The sequence below is a fragment of the Ambystoma mexicanum genome, chromosome 3q (genome assembly GCF_040938575.1).
Source record: "Ambystoma mexicanum isolate Mex_15411 chromosome 3q, UKY_AmexF1_1, whole genome shotgun sequence".
Taxonomy (NCBI): domain Eukaryota; kingdom Metazoa; phylum Chordata; class Amphibia; order Caudata; family Ambystomatidae; genus Ambystoma; species Ambystoma mexicanum.
In genome coordinates this window covers 190796764-190813235 of record NC_090926.1, presented here as the reverse complement: position 1 = coordinate 190813235, position 16472 = coordinate 190796764, and the positions used below count along the sequence as shown (strand labels likewise).

Genomic DNA, 16472 nt, shown 5'->3' with positions numbered 1-16472 from the left:
GCTCCTCCTCCTCTGGTGACTCCCCTCCAGTTGTCATTGCAGAGGCCAGGTTGGCACCCAGCTTGGACTTGGTGTGAGGGGTGAGATAATTCCAGTACGTCACTACCTGTGCAGCAGTGCGCTTTTCAAACCGTAAGGTACTGATCAAATCCGTGACATGCTGGCAATGCACCTTATGCTGATCAAATCCGTGACATGCTGGCAATGCACCTTATGCTGAGCAGTTGTATGTGTGCTTCCCGGATGCTGGCACATGTCACGGTGGTGAATGGTCACGTAGTCCATGAGGATCTTGAGTTTGTCATCATGGAAGCTCTTCTTCCTGAACGAGCCAGTGTCCTGTGCCATGTCATGGGGTTGAGCCTGTTCCTGCTGTGCAGGCTTTGCCTTCTTGCCACAAGGTGTTGCTGCCGCCCCTGCGTGGCTGGGACCACTTTGGGATCCAGATGCCGGACCACAAGTAGCCTGGGGCGTGGCATTAACCCCTGGGACCAGGGCAGCTATTTCCACAGCACGTCCCTTACCCTTTTGCGCTGGGACAGCTGCTTCCACAGCACGTCCTAGACCACCTGGGGCTGAGACAGCTGCTTCCACATCACATCCCTGACCCTGGCCCGTCTGCCCCTTTTCCCTCATGGGGCCTTTCCACTCATGTTCCAGGTGTAATTGAAAGATGGAAGGCACACCAAGTAATTGTCCTTGGCAATATGAGTGAGGGGGCAGTCTACGTGATGGAAGACGTAGTTGTGTGGTCCAGCAAGGCTCAAATGTACCCGAAGTGTGGGTATTACGGTATGCATGATGCACAGGCACCGCTAAGACAAGAAGAATGCGTACGCGATACCAGGATAGCTTCTGAAATAATAAAAAAGTGGTAGGCGATACGCAGTGGCACCCAGCAACACCAAAAATCCATACGCGAACCAAGGAAAGCTAACAGAAAGGTAAGAATAGTGGTACGCAATACACAGGGGCACCCAGGGTAGAAAGAAATACATACATGACTCATATGTTAGCCTTGCAAAGTTCAAAAATCAAAAGTAGATGTGTGTATGCACAGAGGGGCACCGTGTGCGCATGTGCCAGTTGTCAGGGAAGAACATGCGGGTGGGGGGGCTGGTGGGTGGTGTCCAGTCTGGAGGGGGCTTCCTGGGGGGTGTCACAGGTGAGGGGGTTGGGGTGTGGTGTCCAGTCTGGAGGGGCTTTCTGGGAGGGGTGTCATCAGTGAGGGGGGCTGGGGAGGGTGGTCTCCAGACTGGAGGTGGCTTTCTGGGGCAGTTTCACAGGTGAGGGGACTGGGGGGTGATGTCCCGTCTTGAGGGGGCTGCTTAGGGGGGTCACAGGTGAAGGGGGCTGGGGGTTGTCCAGACTGGAGTGGGCTAGGGGGTGGTGTTCAGTCTGGAGGGGGCTCCTTGGGGGGTGTCGCAGGTGAGGGGCTGTCGGGCAGTGTCCAGTTTGGAGGGAGCTAGGGCATGGTGTCCATTCTGAAGGGTGCTGCCAGGGGGAGTGTCACAGGTGAGGGTGGTTGGGGGGTGGTATCCAGTCTGGAGGGGGCTGCTTAGGGGGGGTCTCACAGGTGAAGGGAGCTGGGGAGAGTCCAGATTAGAGGGGGCTCTGGGTGTTGTCCAGACAGGAGGGGGCTGGGGTGGTGTCCAGTCTGGAGGGTGCAGCCTGGGCTTGCGAGGGAGGGCCTGCGTTTTCCCAGGGGTGCAGTCTAGGCTTGCAAGGGAGGGCCACATTTTCGCTGGGGTGCAGCCTATGCTTGCAAGGTGTTGCATGCTTTTTCGCTGGTTGCAGTCTGGCTTTGTGAGGGAGGGCCTGCGTTTTCGCTGGGGTGCAGCCTAGGCTTGCAAGGTGTTGCACGTGTTTTTGCTGGGGTGCAGTCTGGCTTTGCAAGGGAGGGCCCGTGTTTTCACTGGGGTGCAGCCTGGGCTTGTGAGATGAGGCGCACAAGTTTGCTGGGGTGCAGTCTGGCTTTGCGAGGGAGGGCCCACTTTTTCACTGCGGTGCAGTCTGGCTTTGCGAGGGAGGCCCGCGTTTTCACTGGGGTCCAGTCTGGGCTTGCGAGGTGAGGCGCGCTATTTCACTGGGGTGCAGTCTGGCTTTGGGAGTGAGCGCCTGTGTTTTTCCAATGGTGCAGCCTTAGCATGCGAGGGAGGTCCCGCGTTTTCGCTGGGGTGCAGTCTGGGCTTGCGGGGGACGGCGCTGTTAGGCAGAATTATATGCAGTTGCCTTTGGGAACACCACACACAATTAAGACAACAAGTGACAGTACAAATTCACCTTTGGAGCAAGCCCGTAATACACAGTAAAGTGGTTGCGATGGCTGAGCAGCCAGACTTATCTCAAGAGTAAGTGAGCACTATCAATAGTTACACAAAGGACAGCAATTACTATGATTCAAACAAACACTGATTCAATGTTTCTGAGTAAAAGAATATACATTTATTTACACACCATTTGTATAACATTATTTTTTTGTTTTTTTGATTATTTGTATTTAATCAGTAAAAGATTTTTACAAAATAGACTTTTGCGTTTTGTTTGCGAATAGGTCTTATGAGGCTACTTCGGAAACCGCTCTCAATTTCATTCTTGAGAAGGTCAAGGTCAAATACCAGTTTGTACACTGCTGTCCTCAGACTGATCAGTAGCCCTTTGACAATTGAAATTTCCCAGAGTTGCTTTTTTTAAAGCAATGTTCAAAAGTTTGGCTGCGGCCCTCGACCATCTGGCAGAATCGCCAGAAATAAGCCGACACCAGCCAGTCTCTTCGCTTATTGCCGAAGGGTAAGATATTAGCGGTGCCAAGTACGCCTCTCTTTCTGAAGACAGTGCAGGACAAGACGTCAAGAGATGACTAACAGTTTCAAGTTGGTCAGCGTTTTCACATAGACAACATGAAGCTATTGTAGATTTTGATCTGATGGCCAGAATTTCTCCTGTATGTAGGATGTTTAGCCGGGCTCGCATGAACGTTTTTCTCAAAGCTTTTTCATGGAATTTATCGCAGTATTTTAATGCCACTTTGTTTATTGTGTCCAGGCGGAAGATCTTTTAGGAGTTTATGTGACAGAATGTTTTCATTTGTCAAAATCCAATCTTGCTGCACTATTTTCTCTTTTACTCTCCCGGGATTTGAGATTAAGAGTTCTTCCGAGCAGGCTATCTCTTCCAATTTGTCTTTCCGTTTCTTCACCCAAGCAGTTAGTGGTTTGCACCCTCCTCTTTGGATTTCTTGTGCTACCACCTGGAAGATGGGGAGGATGTCAGGGGAGACAATTTTCCTAAATAGTTGGAGAGCACCTTGCTCCACTGATGCAGCAAGGGACATGAGACCAAGGTGACCACGGATCGCCGCCATAGGTGCTGATTTAGGGAGGGTCAGTACCATCTTCCACACAAAACCTTCTATCTTTTGCCAAAGATCTTCTGGAAGGCTTAGGCTTGCCCACATTCCATATGCGGCCGCGCACGTCTCAATGCTATTGCAAGCAGCAACTAGAAGTGTGCTCCGTAGTTCGCTACTCTGTTATCCTTGTTCCTGGACCTCCTAATTCCATTCCCATACCCCTCTTCCTTCTTCCTTGTTTCCTGGACTCATGCACCGTGTGCGCATCTTCATCGTTCTTGGATCCCGGAGTATCTTAATCCCGGAACTCTGAATGCACGCTGGAGTCAGAAGAGGCTCGCGCTGGCTTATACAAGTCCAGGTCCGTGCGAACGAAGACACCGCCCAAGAAATCCTGCAAGGATCGCTCCCAGGTGAGAAAGGGGGAATTCCGTGACACATTGCCTCAATTTATACCCTGATCGAAGAATTCGAGACAAGTTCTTAAGATTGAGATTAAATTTACTCCCCACAAGAGAAGTGCGGGGAAAATGGACTTTAAACAAAAATGCGAACAGTGACTTCAGATTCTGCCTAAAGTTGGGGAAAACAGAAACCCTTTACCATGTAATAATGGAATGCGAAGCACTCAATCAAAAAAGACTGTTATATAGTGAAAAATACCAAAGTGCACCCGTCGAAATGGAAACAGAGGAACGATGGAGTCAAATCCTCATGGGAAATAATAGAAAGATGGTTGCGGCGATCATACATTTCTGGGAAACTATAACCTCAGGAAACGACAGCACGAAAATCAAAGATTTTAATATGTGAAATAAATAATTCGAACGATTCATAAATGTAAGGTTTAAGATGTAAACCAAATGCATTTTTAAATTAAAAAATATATATATATAGTTTCCTCTATCAACTCCTCTGGAGAGCCTCTTAAGGTACTCTCCCTTGCAGGCCTAGTGAGCTCCTGTCTCCTTTTACTGGGAGGCCTGGGGGTACTTGACACAACTCCAAGACTTTTCAGGTCATTACCCAACAGGACTCTCCCAGGTACTTCACTCTGCACACTAACAGGTATGTTGACAGTCATATCATTACACTGGATGAGAGCTGGTAACTGGGGAAGCATTTGCACAGGACTCCAGCTAACTTGGTGAGGCGTTTGGGTGCCTTAGCAACATCCTCCATCTTGAAAAATGATTCATCCACCACAGTTATGCTGGCTCCAGTGTCTCTGATGGCAGGAGTCTCCTGGCCGTTCACAGGAACACTATCTTTAAAATACTCTTTAGTATTATCTGGGATGGAATTATAGACATCTAAATTATGTTGTTCCCACAAGCCCAGGGACACTAAAGAAACACTAGCTGAGACTCTCATGAGTTCATCAGCCAGTAGGTGAAAGTTTCCACTTGCCATAGGTACTTCTTCCTCTGGGGAGAAGGCTAAGGAGACAGTGTGGGCCCATGAAGGTTTACCCTTACATCTGGGATCCCCTTTCACATGGTCAGTTGACCCACAAACATAACATTTCCCAAATGTCTTGATGAATGGGGGTTGGTTCTGACCTCCATCTAGTTTGGGTCCAGATGGTGTACTAGCTTGATTCGGTTTCCCTTGTGGTTTACCCTTATGTTGCTGTTTGTGGCCCCCTTTTGGACTGGAGGTATTAGAATTCTCCTTGTTATCTTTCTTTGGCTGCTTTCCCTCATCCTTCTTCTGAGTTGCCCCAGAAACCTTGTGAGTAGCCCTGTTGGCAACCCACAAGTCAGCAGCCTTAGCTAATTTCTTTGGATCTATCACCTTAGAATCAGCCAAGTGTTGTCTGAGCTCAGGTGAGCAGGCATCATAAATTGACTCCAACTCCAACATAACAGGATTTCTCATACCTTTATAAGTGTTTACTCTGTAACCCTTAACCCAACCATCTACGTTTTTCAAACATTCACATACCCAGGTAGCCCAAGGGGTACCATCATGCTTTTTGAGGGTCCTAAACCTCTTAAGGTACTGGGAAGGGGTCTTCCCAAATCTAGCAATTAAAGCTAGCTTCAAACACTCATAATCCATCCTATCCACCTCCCCCAACTCCATCACAACATCAGATGCAACAGTGGGTAGCCTAGAGAAGAGCAAGGACGCAACTGATTCCCTGTAATGTCTTGAATCCCATGGTTATATTCAAACATTGCCAACCAATCCAAAATATCAAGCTTAACCTCATACATACCCACAATTTCTTTAGGCATACGAGGTCTCTTAGGACTGGAAGACCTAGAAGACTCTGGGAGAGAAGCATTTTCCAAAGACAACTTTTTCATTTCTAAGGCATGATTCATATCCATTTCTCTGAGCTTTAGTTATTGATGCTTTTGTTCAGTTGGAGCATTTAAACGTTTAAATTCCAATTCAAGCCTCATCTTTTCTAGAGCAATGAATTCAGGACTGAGTGTAGGACCTGATCGGGTCCCAGTGGACAAAGGGTTAGGTGGTAGAGCAGATAGAGGGGGTGTGAGGCCTACATTTTGAGACTCAATTGCCTCATCTAACTCTTCAAGAATAACAGACACATTATCGTCCTCATCATTTTCGACATTTGCTGGAGAGGAAGGCATTTCAGACCCACTCCCCAGACTTTGGTTCTTTAACAAGCTTTCAACCAATTCAGACTTTTTGCCTTTAGCAGAGAAATCCCTTTCTCTGCACAGATTTTTTTATATAATCCACAGAGTAACTAAGGAGGGTCTCCTGACTGTAGCTTTCCATATCAGACATGATTAATATTGCTTTTTAGTGATGTTAGCCTTGTGGTTAGTTGATCCAAGGTAATAGCAGCACTCTAAGTGTAATCACTATACTTGATCTTCACCGCTGTACACCAGTGTTAGGCAGAATTATATGCAGTACCCTTTGGGAACACCACACAAAATTAAGACTACAAGTGACAGTACAAATTCACCTTTGGTACGAGCCCATACTACACAGTAAAGTGGTAGCGATGGCTGAGCAGCCAGACTTATCTCAAGAGTAAGTGAGCAGAGTACGTGAGCAGTATCAATAGTTACACAAAGGACAGCAATTACTATGATTCAAACAAACACTGACTCAAGGTTTATGAGTAAAAGAATATACATTTATTTACACATCAGTTGTATAATATTTCACTAAAATAAAGCAGTTGAAAAATCACACTCTTAATACACCACACCACTCCCAATAGATTTTGGACAAGTTAAGCTAAAAAATGAAGTGTGAGCAAAATGGCACTCCAATAATTAAAAAGGGAGGGAAAGACAAAGTTAGACACAAATTGAGGTGCACCAACAGGTAAGTAAGCAGGGCAATCTAGAAAAAGGAACTACAGTGAAGGAATCAATTCAGAAAGGTTTAGGGGCAAAGTCAATAGGACAAAAGTCTTTTGCTCAAGATCACACAGTTCAGGGTAGTTCATGGTTAAGTCTTTGCCAAGAGTTCCGGATAGAGTTGGTCGGCAGAAAGGTTAGTTTAAAGAGTAGAGAAGGACAAGCCCTCGGATTGGCAAAAGGTTTCACACACCTTCACCGCGGCTGGACGAAACGAACAACCGTATTCGAACAGTACCTTAAAACAAAGAAGCAGCTGTAGCTGAGGCGGACGTTCCTGTCAGGTCCTGCAGGCTCATGGTTCCATAAGCGACTGTCGGACTGACACGAAGTAGGAAGACTGGAGGGTCCTTCCTGGCTATCCGATTCACTGTAGCTCTGCACAGCAAATTCGACCTGAGGAGCGAGGCCTGGCTTGGAGTTTGGATGAACTGGTTGGTCCCACCAGCTCAAGGGGAGAAGATTCCTTGCAGATTTTCCCGGTCGTTGGAGTATGAAGATTCAGACCTGCAGCAGGGCTTCACCGGGTGGTTCTGTCATTGTAGGGGTCCTCTTCTGTCAGTTCCTCTTCGGTTCTTTCGTTCCAGTGGCGATTCTGCCTTTCCAGACCCAGAGACCTGCTTTTTATGCAGTTTTCCCCCATTCACACAGCCTGGCTGCCAATCACACAGCAGGGTGGCTGTCCCGCCGGGACAGTCACCACAGCCAATCAGATCAGAGAGCGACATGGGTCTCCAAGGATACCCTGTGCAGGGAGTCCTAAACCCCTCCCTCACATCCTGTCCCCCACAGACATACAGGCGCCTAAAGAGGGCTTCTGTGTAGAAGCCCTCAAAAAGACGGTGATCAAAGGAACCAAACCTGGTTTGGCGCGCGGAGTAAAACACGAAAAAGACATTTTCAAAAAGAAATGGCAAATAAACCCAGCTGGAAATGTATGAAAACGTATATGGTCTTGCGGGTTTAAGTTCGAGGCTACCGAGATAGCCTAAAACAATACCAGGGTTATTTAAGATAACCGCGGTAGGAAAAATAGGGTAGTTACCACTGCCACCATCCAAGTCTTAATAAAAAGGGAGCGAAACAATGCTCCAAGAGAAATAGACAAAAAGGGAAAAGTATTAACCCTTTCCAGTACTCTATGTAAGATAGTTTGTACTGGGTCTATGGTTTTAAAGAGACTAATAAAGTCAATGGCAACTTTACATGTTCTGGGAGACAGTAGTCAGTCCCAGAAAATGGAGTCTGAGTTGGGAAGCCTAAAAGACAACCCTGTGTCACTGCACTGAAGGTGCTGCGTAACACACAGTAAAAGGATGATGCCTGTGGAGTAGGTGAAGCTCCACAGTCTATGAACACAAGAAAATGTTTAAACACACACAGCAAAACACAAGAGTGGGAAAAAAGGCTCACACTCTTACCAGGTGAACAAAAATGAATCCTAGAAATCCAGCAAAGCTGCTGGGGGACTCAGTAGGTAAGGGAAATTAGCCATTCTGGAGAATTCTCCCTAACAGGCGCGCCTTCTCACAGGGGTACTGGATGGTGTTTCTGGGGTGGATGCAGACGCTTGCGCCTGGTTTGGCCTTTGGCTTGCTTTTTGGTGTGCGTGGGGGCGTGTTGTGGGCGTTCCTTGCACAGCTTGTTTTTACTTGTGTGACGGCTAGCAATGCGCCTTTGAATCCATGAATATGCAAGGAGCACAATTTCTTTTCGGCGCCACAGCTCGTGCAGGGTCCTTCTCGGCGCGTGTCCCTTCTACAACCGATTCCATGATTCAGGCCCAGTGTGTGTGAGTTAGTTGCAACCAGTTGCTGCTGCTGGCATTTTAATGACAGAGTATAGATATGCGAGAGTTGACATACAAGTATATATTTGTCCTACTTGTTTGTTTGAAGTTTTGTCTGTTTTATGTTCGGTACTTTAGTGACTGTGATCGCTTAAAATAGTGTGACCTTTATCGTTGTACTTTAGTCATGGTATGAAGGATGTTGGTGCCTTTTGTTGAGTGAGTGTTATCTGTCAATGCCCATCTAATGCAACATTGAAAGTTAATTTGTGCGGGATATTCTCCTGTTGACAGTTAACATGGTGCGGTGCATAATGCTTGCTGTTTTGGAAGGCTTTTATTAGTAGGCATTTTCTTAATTCACAGAAATCACCCTATCAGTAAAAAGAGTATTTATAAAGTCCATATTGCATATGACCATATCAGGCATATAATTACATTATGGAAGCATTGGAGGTTGACTTGGCATCTGTTGGCAGCAGATGGATATGATGGGCTAAATATTTCACATGGTAACCATATCAGGCATTTGATGGCCTTGTTAGGGACTTTTAGTCTATCAAATTATGGCTTTAACTGCAAAGCTGCACCCTACCTATGATGACTTACCAGGCATTTGAGCATGGACGCATCATACTCCAATAGTACCCTTGTATATGGAGACCACACAAGGCATATGATGACATTATTGCATTATTGGGTCATTTGAGAATCACTTGACATATGAAAGCCAAAACCTATTGACTTTGTCAGTGCTTGTTTGCTATATTTATCTGATATATACAAAAGTTGCCTGATATCTTATTTCATTGTACGCGCGTAGCGCCGTATTGCACCACACAATCTCTTTTCGCATTCTTAGAGTTTCGCATTCTTAGAGGTTGGTCTCACTGTTTAGCCTTGCTACTCAATGGTGATTAGTGGTGCTTCTAGCCTCTGGCTTCAACTCAAATTGAGGGCAACGATGCTCAGTTGTCCTAGAGCAGGATTGTCCAACTCCTATTTATGAAACCAAAATAGGCCTGCAGCCGGAATCCTGAGGGTTTCCAGCATAGCCATCATTAATATTCATGAGAAAACATTTGCATTCATTTAGAATCGTTGTATGCAAATATGTTAATGAATATTAATGAGGGACATCCTGAAAATTCGACATGTTTCCGGCTACAGGCCTGTTTTGGTTTTATAAATGTAGGTGGTCATTCTCAATCTGAGGTTTACTCGTATTCATCCTCGTGTTACATTCATCGCATGGACATAATTCTCATGGCACAGTTGTAAGATGTATTTTGATTTGCATTTTTCAAGCACAATGATCTTCATTTTGAATTCCAACCTCTGTGGAACAGCAAATGACACACCTGTCCACAATTATCACTTTAAAAGTTGTGGTGCTCACCTCAAAGAGTCAGAGAACGCCTCCACTCCATATTTGGAAGGACAGTATCCTCCGCCAACTATGGCGAGCCTCCCTGCGGCGCTGCTCACATTGACGATCCTGCCCCGGGCCTGCCGCACCAGGGACAGCAGGCTCACGGTCACATCGATCGTGCCCAGCAGGTTCACGTTGATCACCTTTGCAAAGTCGTCTTTGGTCAGCCACTCAATGGGGGCAAAGGGAAAGCCCACTCCGGCATTGTTCACCAGGCCCCAGAGCCCTGATGGGAGAGAATAGAAGAGTCAGATGGGAGGCCTCCTGAGACTGGCACACAAGTGCTATGTGCAGATTGGTCTATTAGGAAAGAGGTGATGTCCCACAATGCTAGTATGGCAGACGTGGTAACAGAATCTACCCCATGACTACCACACTTTGAGAGGTATTGCATAGTTCTGAAATGTCCTCCTTTCCACATTGACAGCTGCACATGTTCTGGCAATCTGTGACTTTTGCTAAATAAGATCCTGGCAGATGGTCAGTTCATAGTGGTCTGGTCTACACACCACACACCACATGGCAAGACCGTTTTACCTGCCTTGTATGTACGTGCTGTATCATCTGGAGCTTCCTCCTACACAAGTGCCTTGTGTGCACCACTCGACCTCTCGCCATCCCTGCGGTGATGGGGATCCCAGAGGCACTAGTATTGTGGTTTTAGCAGTTACCTCCATTTAGGGGGAAAACAAAGCTTGCCACAGCCCAGGGATGTCAAGTAGGCATGGGCAAAACTGCTGTAAAGGCACCCGCAAATATGTGTGTGTCTGGTCCTCAATATATTCGGCCAACCAGAGAACTTCAGAGTTCTTTTTTGTAAACTCACTGATGGGGAAAGCAAGACCACCCAAAAGGCAGCGCATGCATTTTTAAACATGCAAATATCCGTTAAGTGTGATTGGGTTTGCGGTCGCATAAATCCGACGAGGCTTAACATCAAGACTGCCCCTGCCCAAGTCAGGTAGAATGACAAAATGACCCTTATGGTCTAAACCGGTCTACCAGGTTGATATAACATGCCGTGAACTTGATCTTCAAACAGTGGAGAATTTGTAGACAGAGATAATAGAGGTATTTCTCCCTCCCAGTGGGCTTTTAACTGCATCCATATACTGTTGTAACTTAAAACCACGTTTCCACATCAAACTAGTTCTGCCTCCCTCCCCTGAAGCTCCATCTTCTATGCCGTCCTTAGAGGGTGACGAGGACTGCTCACTACTTTTATTGGAATGTATTCAACTTACATCTGCCTCCCTCTTGTACCTTTGCAGCCAAAGTAAGAGCCCTGTTTCTGCTGCTTTTTAGGCATTGGAGATATTGAAGGATAAAGAATGGCCATCGCTTTATTACAGGACTTTTGATAATGTCTACGATGGTGTGCCAAACTATATATTTCTCTCTCTCACTCTTCCACTCCCTCATTCTTTCTCTCGGTCTCTCCATCTCCCCATCTCCTTTTTCTCTCTCTCTCTTGCTCTCTCTCTCTCTCTGTCTCTTTTGTACGCTTGTTCTGGATCTCCCTGTCTCGCTCCATTACGCTGTCCCCCATGAGCTCTCTCTTGTTCGTACTCTCCCTTCCTCTCGCTCCCTTTTTTCATGCACTCTTTTGCACTCACGCTCCTTCTTCCATTTACTCTTTATCTCTCGCTTACCCTCTTCCTTGTCATTGCTCACTTTCTCTCTCTGCTCTCTCTGTCTCTCTCTTTCTCCCTCTCCCCTCCTGAACTCTTTCTCTATCCCATGCGCTCTCTTATCCCCTTCTCCATCCCTCTCTCTCTCTGTCCCTCTCCCTTTTTCTCGCTCTCTCTCCCTAGCTGTCTCTCACTCTGTGTTTCTCTCCTTCCCCTCTACATCTCCCTTTCTCCCTCTCTCGCAAATGCGCTCGCTCTCGCTCTCCTTCTCCATCCCCTCTCGCTCACCCTCTCTGTCACTCTCGCCCTCTCAATGTATCTCTCTCTTATGCACTCTCTTGCTCTCCTTCTTCCTCCCTCTCTCCGCTCTCGCTCACCCTTTCTGATCCAACAATTGTGTTGCACTCTATGAGATTATGCAATTACTTCCTGTCCAAAATCAGAGCTTGACATTCCAAGGCCCTATTGGATGAATTCAGTTCAACAGTCTCACCTTTGTCTGCCACTTGTTGCTTCACCCACTGTGCCATGGCAGCAACACTCTCACTGCTAGCGATGTCCAGGATGACCGTTTGCAGTCTTTCGGAGGTGGCCTCCTTGAGCTGCTCCGCCCCTTTCTGCGTCAGGCACGCGGCCAGCACGCGCATCCCGCGCTTGTCCAGATGACGGGCCAACAACAGGTTCCCAAAGCCAGAGTCGCAGCCCGTGATCAGCACATACTTATCATGGAGGTTTGGAACAGTCAAACATTCCCGGTACCAGCGGAAGAGAAAGTACAGGCCGAGTAAAGCTGCGAGGTACAACCACATGATGGGTTGTAGTGTAGGTATTTATCTGTAGTGGGGAAAAAATAAAGACAATATGTTCCACCAGGCATTTGTTTGACAATGTTGTGGTGAGCCAAAAATACACTCCTAGCTGACAAATATGAGCCACGGTTGGCCATGGTTTACTGCAACCCAGTGCTGGAATTTGCCACATTTTACTGGGGGAACTCCCCCCTCCCCTTTGCGAGGGGGCATGGGTTCTGAGGTGTGGGTGCAACTGGGGTCAGAATGTCAGAAGTATGGGTGGAACTGGGGGAAGAGGTAAGCATCAGATGATGTGCATGCCCTTAATATAGGATGCTGGCTGCTTTGCATAAAAACAAAGTGCATTTTGGGCAACATAATAATGACCAGCAACTTATCAAACTGTCTGTGCTAGTAATTCAAACGTTCATTCCTTCTAAGCATGAAATGCACACTTGGTATCGTGCTCATTACCCTGTCAGAATGGTCACCCTGACAGTAAAATGTGTGCAAAGCATCAGACATATATATAGCTTTGGACTTCGCACAGTCAACCTTGAGGAATCAGTTTTATAGCCCTCTCGGATACAAAGTGTGAAAACTGTAAATGTGAGACATTGCTTGAGAATAAGGTAAAATGTATAACTTAGGAGACGTGCAGGTTCGGAGGAGACACAGAGGCATTGCTTGTAGGTTTGTTGGTTGAGAGGAGTTGGGATTGGACACACATGATACAATAAGCTTCTCAGTGCATCAGTCAAGATTTGTATGTGATGCCAAGCTCTTTCGTGTAATTGTAGCATTAAGAAGTAAATAGTATTTACCAAAAAATATATATACAGCTTTTAACGATTTCATTGATTGAGTTACGCTGTTGAGCAAAGTGCAGTCTGTGAAGTCGTTGTATATCGCGGAAACACTGTTTCTCTGTGTGTTCAGCTGAGCGGCGAACTACAACGCCATAAAATCCCCACCCCAAATTGAGGAAGCTCTCTGCTGCTGACAGAAGTTTCCTCGCCGCTCTGTCTCACGTGACGCAGACACGTGACGCACGCAATGTTCTACCACTGTGTCTCAGCCATGTGACGCACGCAGCGTTCACGTTCAGGGGACTCCAAGACTCGGGGTAAAGAGCTTTCTCAGCTCCCCCAAGACCGTTTTTGCCAAAGCTGGGCTACATCTTGTTCCTGCCCAATTCCTCCCCTGCTGCTACCCAGCAGAGTATAAATGCATAGATACCAACTTTCACTGTGTGCCCGATGGTCACTTGTGCACTGTGCCACTCCCATAGCCCGGACTCCAAACATGTGCATAATTTGCATAGCTCCACCCATCTCACTAAAAGGACAAAATGTTCTGTGAACCCACCACACTGAGGACAATTGCACTGGAATAAAAACAAACACATTTTATTTTAAGTTACCTTTCTATAATAGTGTTTGATAATGTATATACGTGTTTATTGCATGGCAGCGTAAGTGATTTTTATTTTTTTAGCTGAGACTTTCAAGTTACAGAGAATAAAGTCAAAGGTAAAAGCGAATAATCCCAGATGTACCAGAGAATACAATGGACTAGAAAAGCAGACGTACTGTAAAAGCAAAGACCAGAAACGGAGTAGCGTGTTCCCGACTCCCGTGATATGCAGACATCTAGTAACCATATCGTACGTAAAAGGTACAGACGGTTCTACCACAATCATTTGAGCATGTCTATTCAGGAATGTTGCGAAAACGTGTGCTTATTTTTCCCGGACCCATAATTACATGCGCCATAAAATGCAAACTCTGTAACCTGAACAGCCGTGTCCTCGGCCGCTCTCAATACGTCTCTCCTCTCCTTCCAACTGCCAACGACTCCGCATGAGCGTAGAATTCTCCTGAGAATTCCACGCTCGTGAAGAGCACAACCGGAAAAGCCATTACAACACTTCTCCCCGTCACACACATACACACACACACATACACACGCGCACACACACACACAGGAGATGAGCGCGAACATGCCCCAAACACCACGTGAAGGAACTGGAAGAGAAAACAAAAGAAACACAAAGAAAGAAATTGCTTAGTAGGAAGGAGAAAAGGATTGTCCTAAAGAATGACATAAAATCCTCAATCATCGGCAAACTCTAGGACAAAGTCCTTATACTTAGCTGGCACTTTCTTCACTCTCCTTGGGCAGATATTTGTGTCATTGCTAGTCTCCCCAGAAGAATTATGCATAGTAGACCCCACTTCCCTTGGAAACAGCACAGAATCCTGCGAACTACTTTGGGAAACTTCATCAACTCCCCCACCCAGAGGCGCAACACCCTCACATTCCGGGGAAGAGACCCTCATACTCTCACCGACTCCTGCACCCATAGGTGCTGGCACTACCACCATACCATTGGCCCCCGTGGACCCCGGAACGGACGCAATACAATCAGTCGCATCATCACCAGACCTAACCGTTCCCTTGCCACCTGCAACCGTACCACCACCACTACTGTCATTTGCGGAACCACACGATTCCTCACAAGGAGCAGCTGTCCAATTTCCATCAAAACTCCTATCCTGCCCCCCGCGTAGAGAGTATCTTCTTCCAGCCAGATGTCACCAGGACTTTCCACTGGAACCACACGTCTCAAACTCCATCTGGTTCCGTCCTGTAACTTTACATAGCCACGACCAACCTTGGTCACCATACATGGCTGCATGAACTTGCTAAAACCCTTGGCCACGAACCTGGGATTCTTCACAACTACATGGTCACCCACTTTCACACACAAGTGCATCCTCCGTTTAAGTTGACTTTGCCAAAACACATCCTGCTTGGCGCGAACTCTATCGAGAACTTCTTGCATGTTCACACGAGTTTGAACACCACCCCCCAAGGCAGCGACCCTCAGCTTGGACCCAGGCTTCCTTCCCCTCATTAGCTCAAACGGAGACACACCCGTAAGGAACGAAGGGGTAAGCATATATGCCTTGAGTGCTTCTGACACCACACTACTCCACGGCAAGCCATTAGCGATCGCCAACTGAACCGCTCCTTTCACAAACCGATTCATGCGCTCCACTAACCCATTGGCCTCTGGGTTGTACAAAGCCACCTTGTGGTGACGAATCCCTAACTTAGAGAAAAATTCTTGCATGGCACTTGATACAAACTGAGGACCATTGTCGGTGACAACTCCTGCAGGTACACCCTCCTTGTCAAACACTGATGCCAAAAACTCAATTACCTTTTCCGTAGTTGCGGAAGACAAAGCTGTGGCCTCCACCCACCTGGAGGTGTAGTCAACTAATACCACAAAAAATCTCAACCCACCTCCCAAGGCGTCTATGGGCCCCATGATATCCACCGCCACCTTGGACCACACATCTTGGGGCACCTCCACGGGGTGAATTGGCTGCGCTAGGGTCGACTTACTTTTATCACTGACGGAACAGGCTGCGCAGTCCTTAACAACCCTTTCAACTTCCTCATCCATCTTGGGCCACCAATACCCTTCTCGGAGTCTCCTTTTCGTCATAGATCTCCCGATGTGACCCTCATGCGCTAACTCCACAATCCTACCCTTTAGAGACTCTGGTGGAACTAACCTAGAACCTCTAGCGATGCCCCATGGACCTTCCGACAACTCTGACCACACTTGACCAAATGACTTACTCAAATCTTCCTTGCCCGCACCAGTCGCAAGAGCTGACTTAATACTGTTCAAAACGGGATCCCGACCACACTCAATATCCCACTCCTGTTCACTGATTGCAGGAAACACTTTGGCCACCAACGTGCACTCATCCCCTGCTACATTCTGTACCGGATCCCCAGCATACGAATCTTGGCGTGGAAAACGAGAGAGACAGTCTGCCACTGCATTTTTATCACCAGGCACATACTCGACCTTAAAATTGTACTCCCCCATGTCAGCCATCCAACGCATCACTCTGGAGGATGCTTGGGCCAATCCTTTAGTTGTTAAAACGTGCACTAACGGTTTGTGATCGGTGCGCAAAGTGTATTCCACACCCCATAAAAACGTCCTAAAGTGCTTCGATGCCCAGACCGCAGCCAGGGCCTCCCTCTCTATCACGGCGTATCTGCGCTCTGTCTCACTGAGTACCCTGGAGGCA

General features: G+C 47.1%; 1 protein-coding gene across 1 annotated transcript in view; it reads right to left on the bottom strand.

The window, feature by feature from the left end:
- Positions 1-13358, bottom strand: part of LOC138582304 (retinol dehydrogenase 7-like) — a 268937-nt gene extending 255579 nt beyond the window's left edge. Inside the window, exons 1-3 of the mRNA XM_069653466.1 lie at positions 13176-13358; positions 12054-12394; positions 9897-10155 (exon numbers count right to left, since the gene is read on the bottom strand). Coding sequence (XP_069509567.1) covers positions 9897-10155; positions 12054-12369 — 575 coding nt within the window. The 5' untranslated portion in view covers positions 12370-12394; positions 13176-13358. The remainder of the gene's footprint in view (positions 1-9896; positions 10156-12053; positions 12395-13175) is intronic.
- Positions 13359-16472: the final 3114 nt, after the last annotated feature.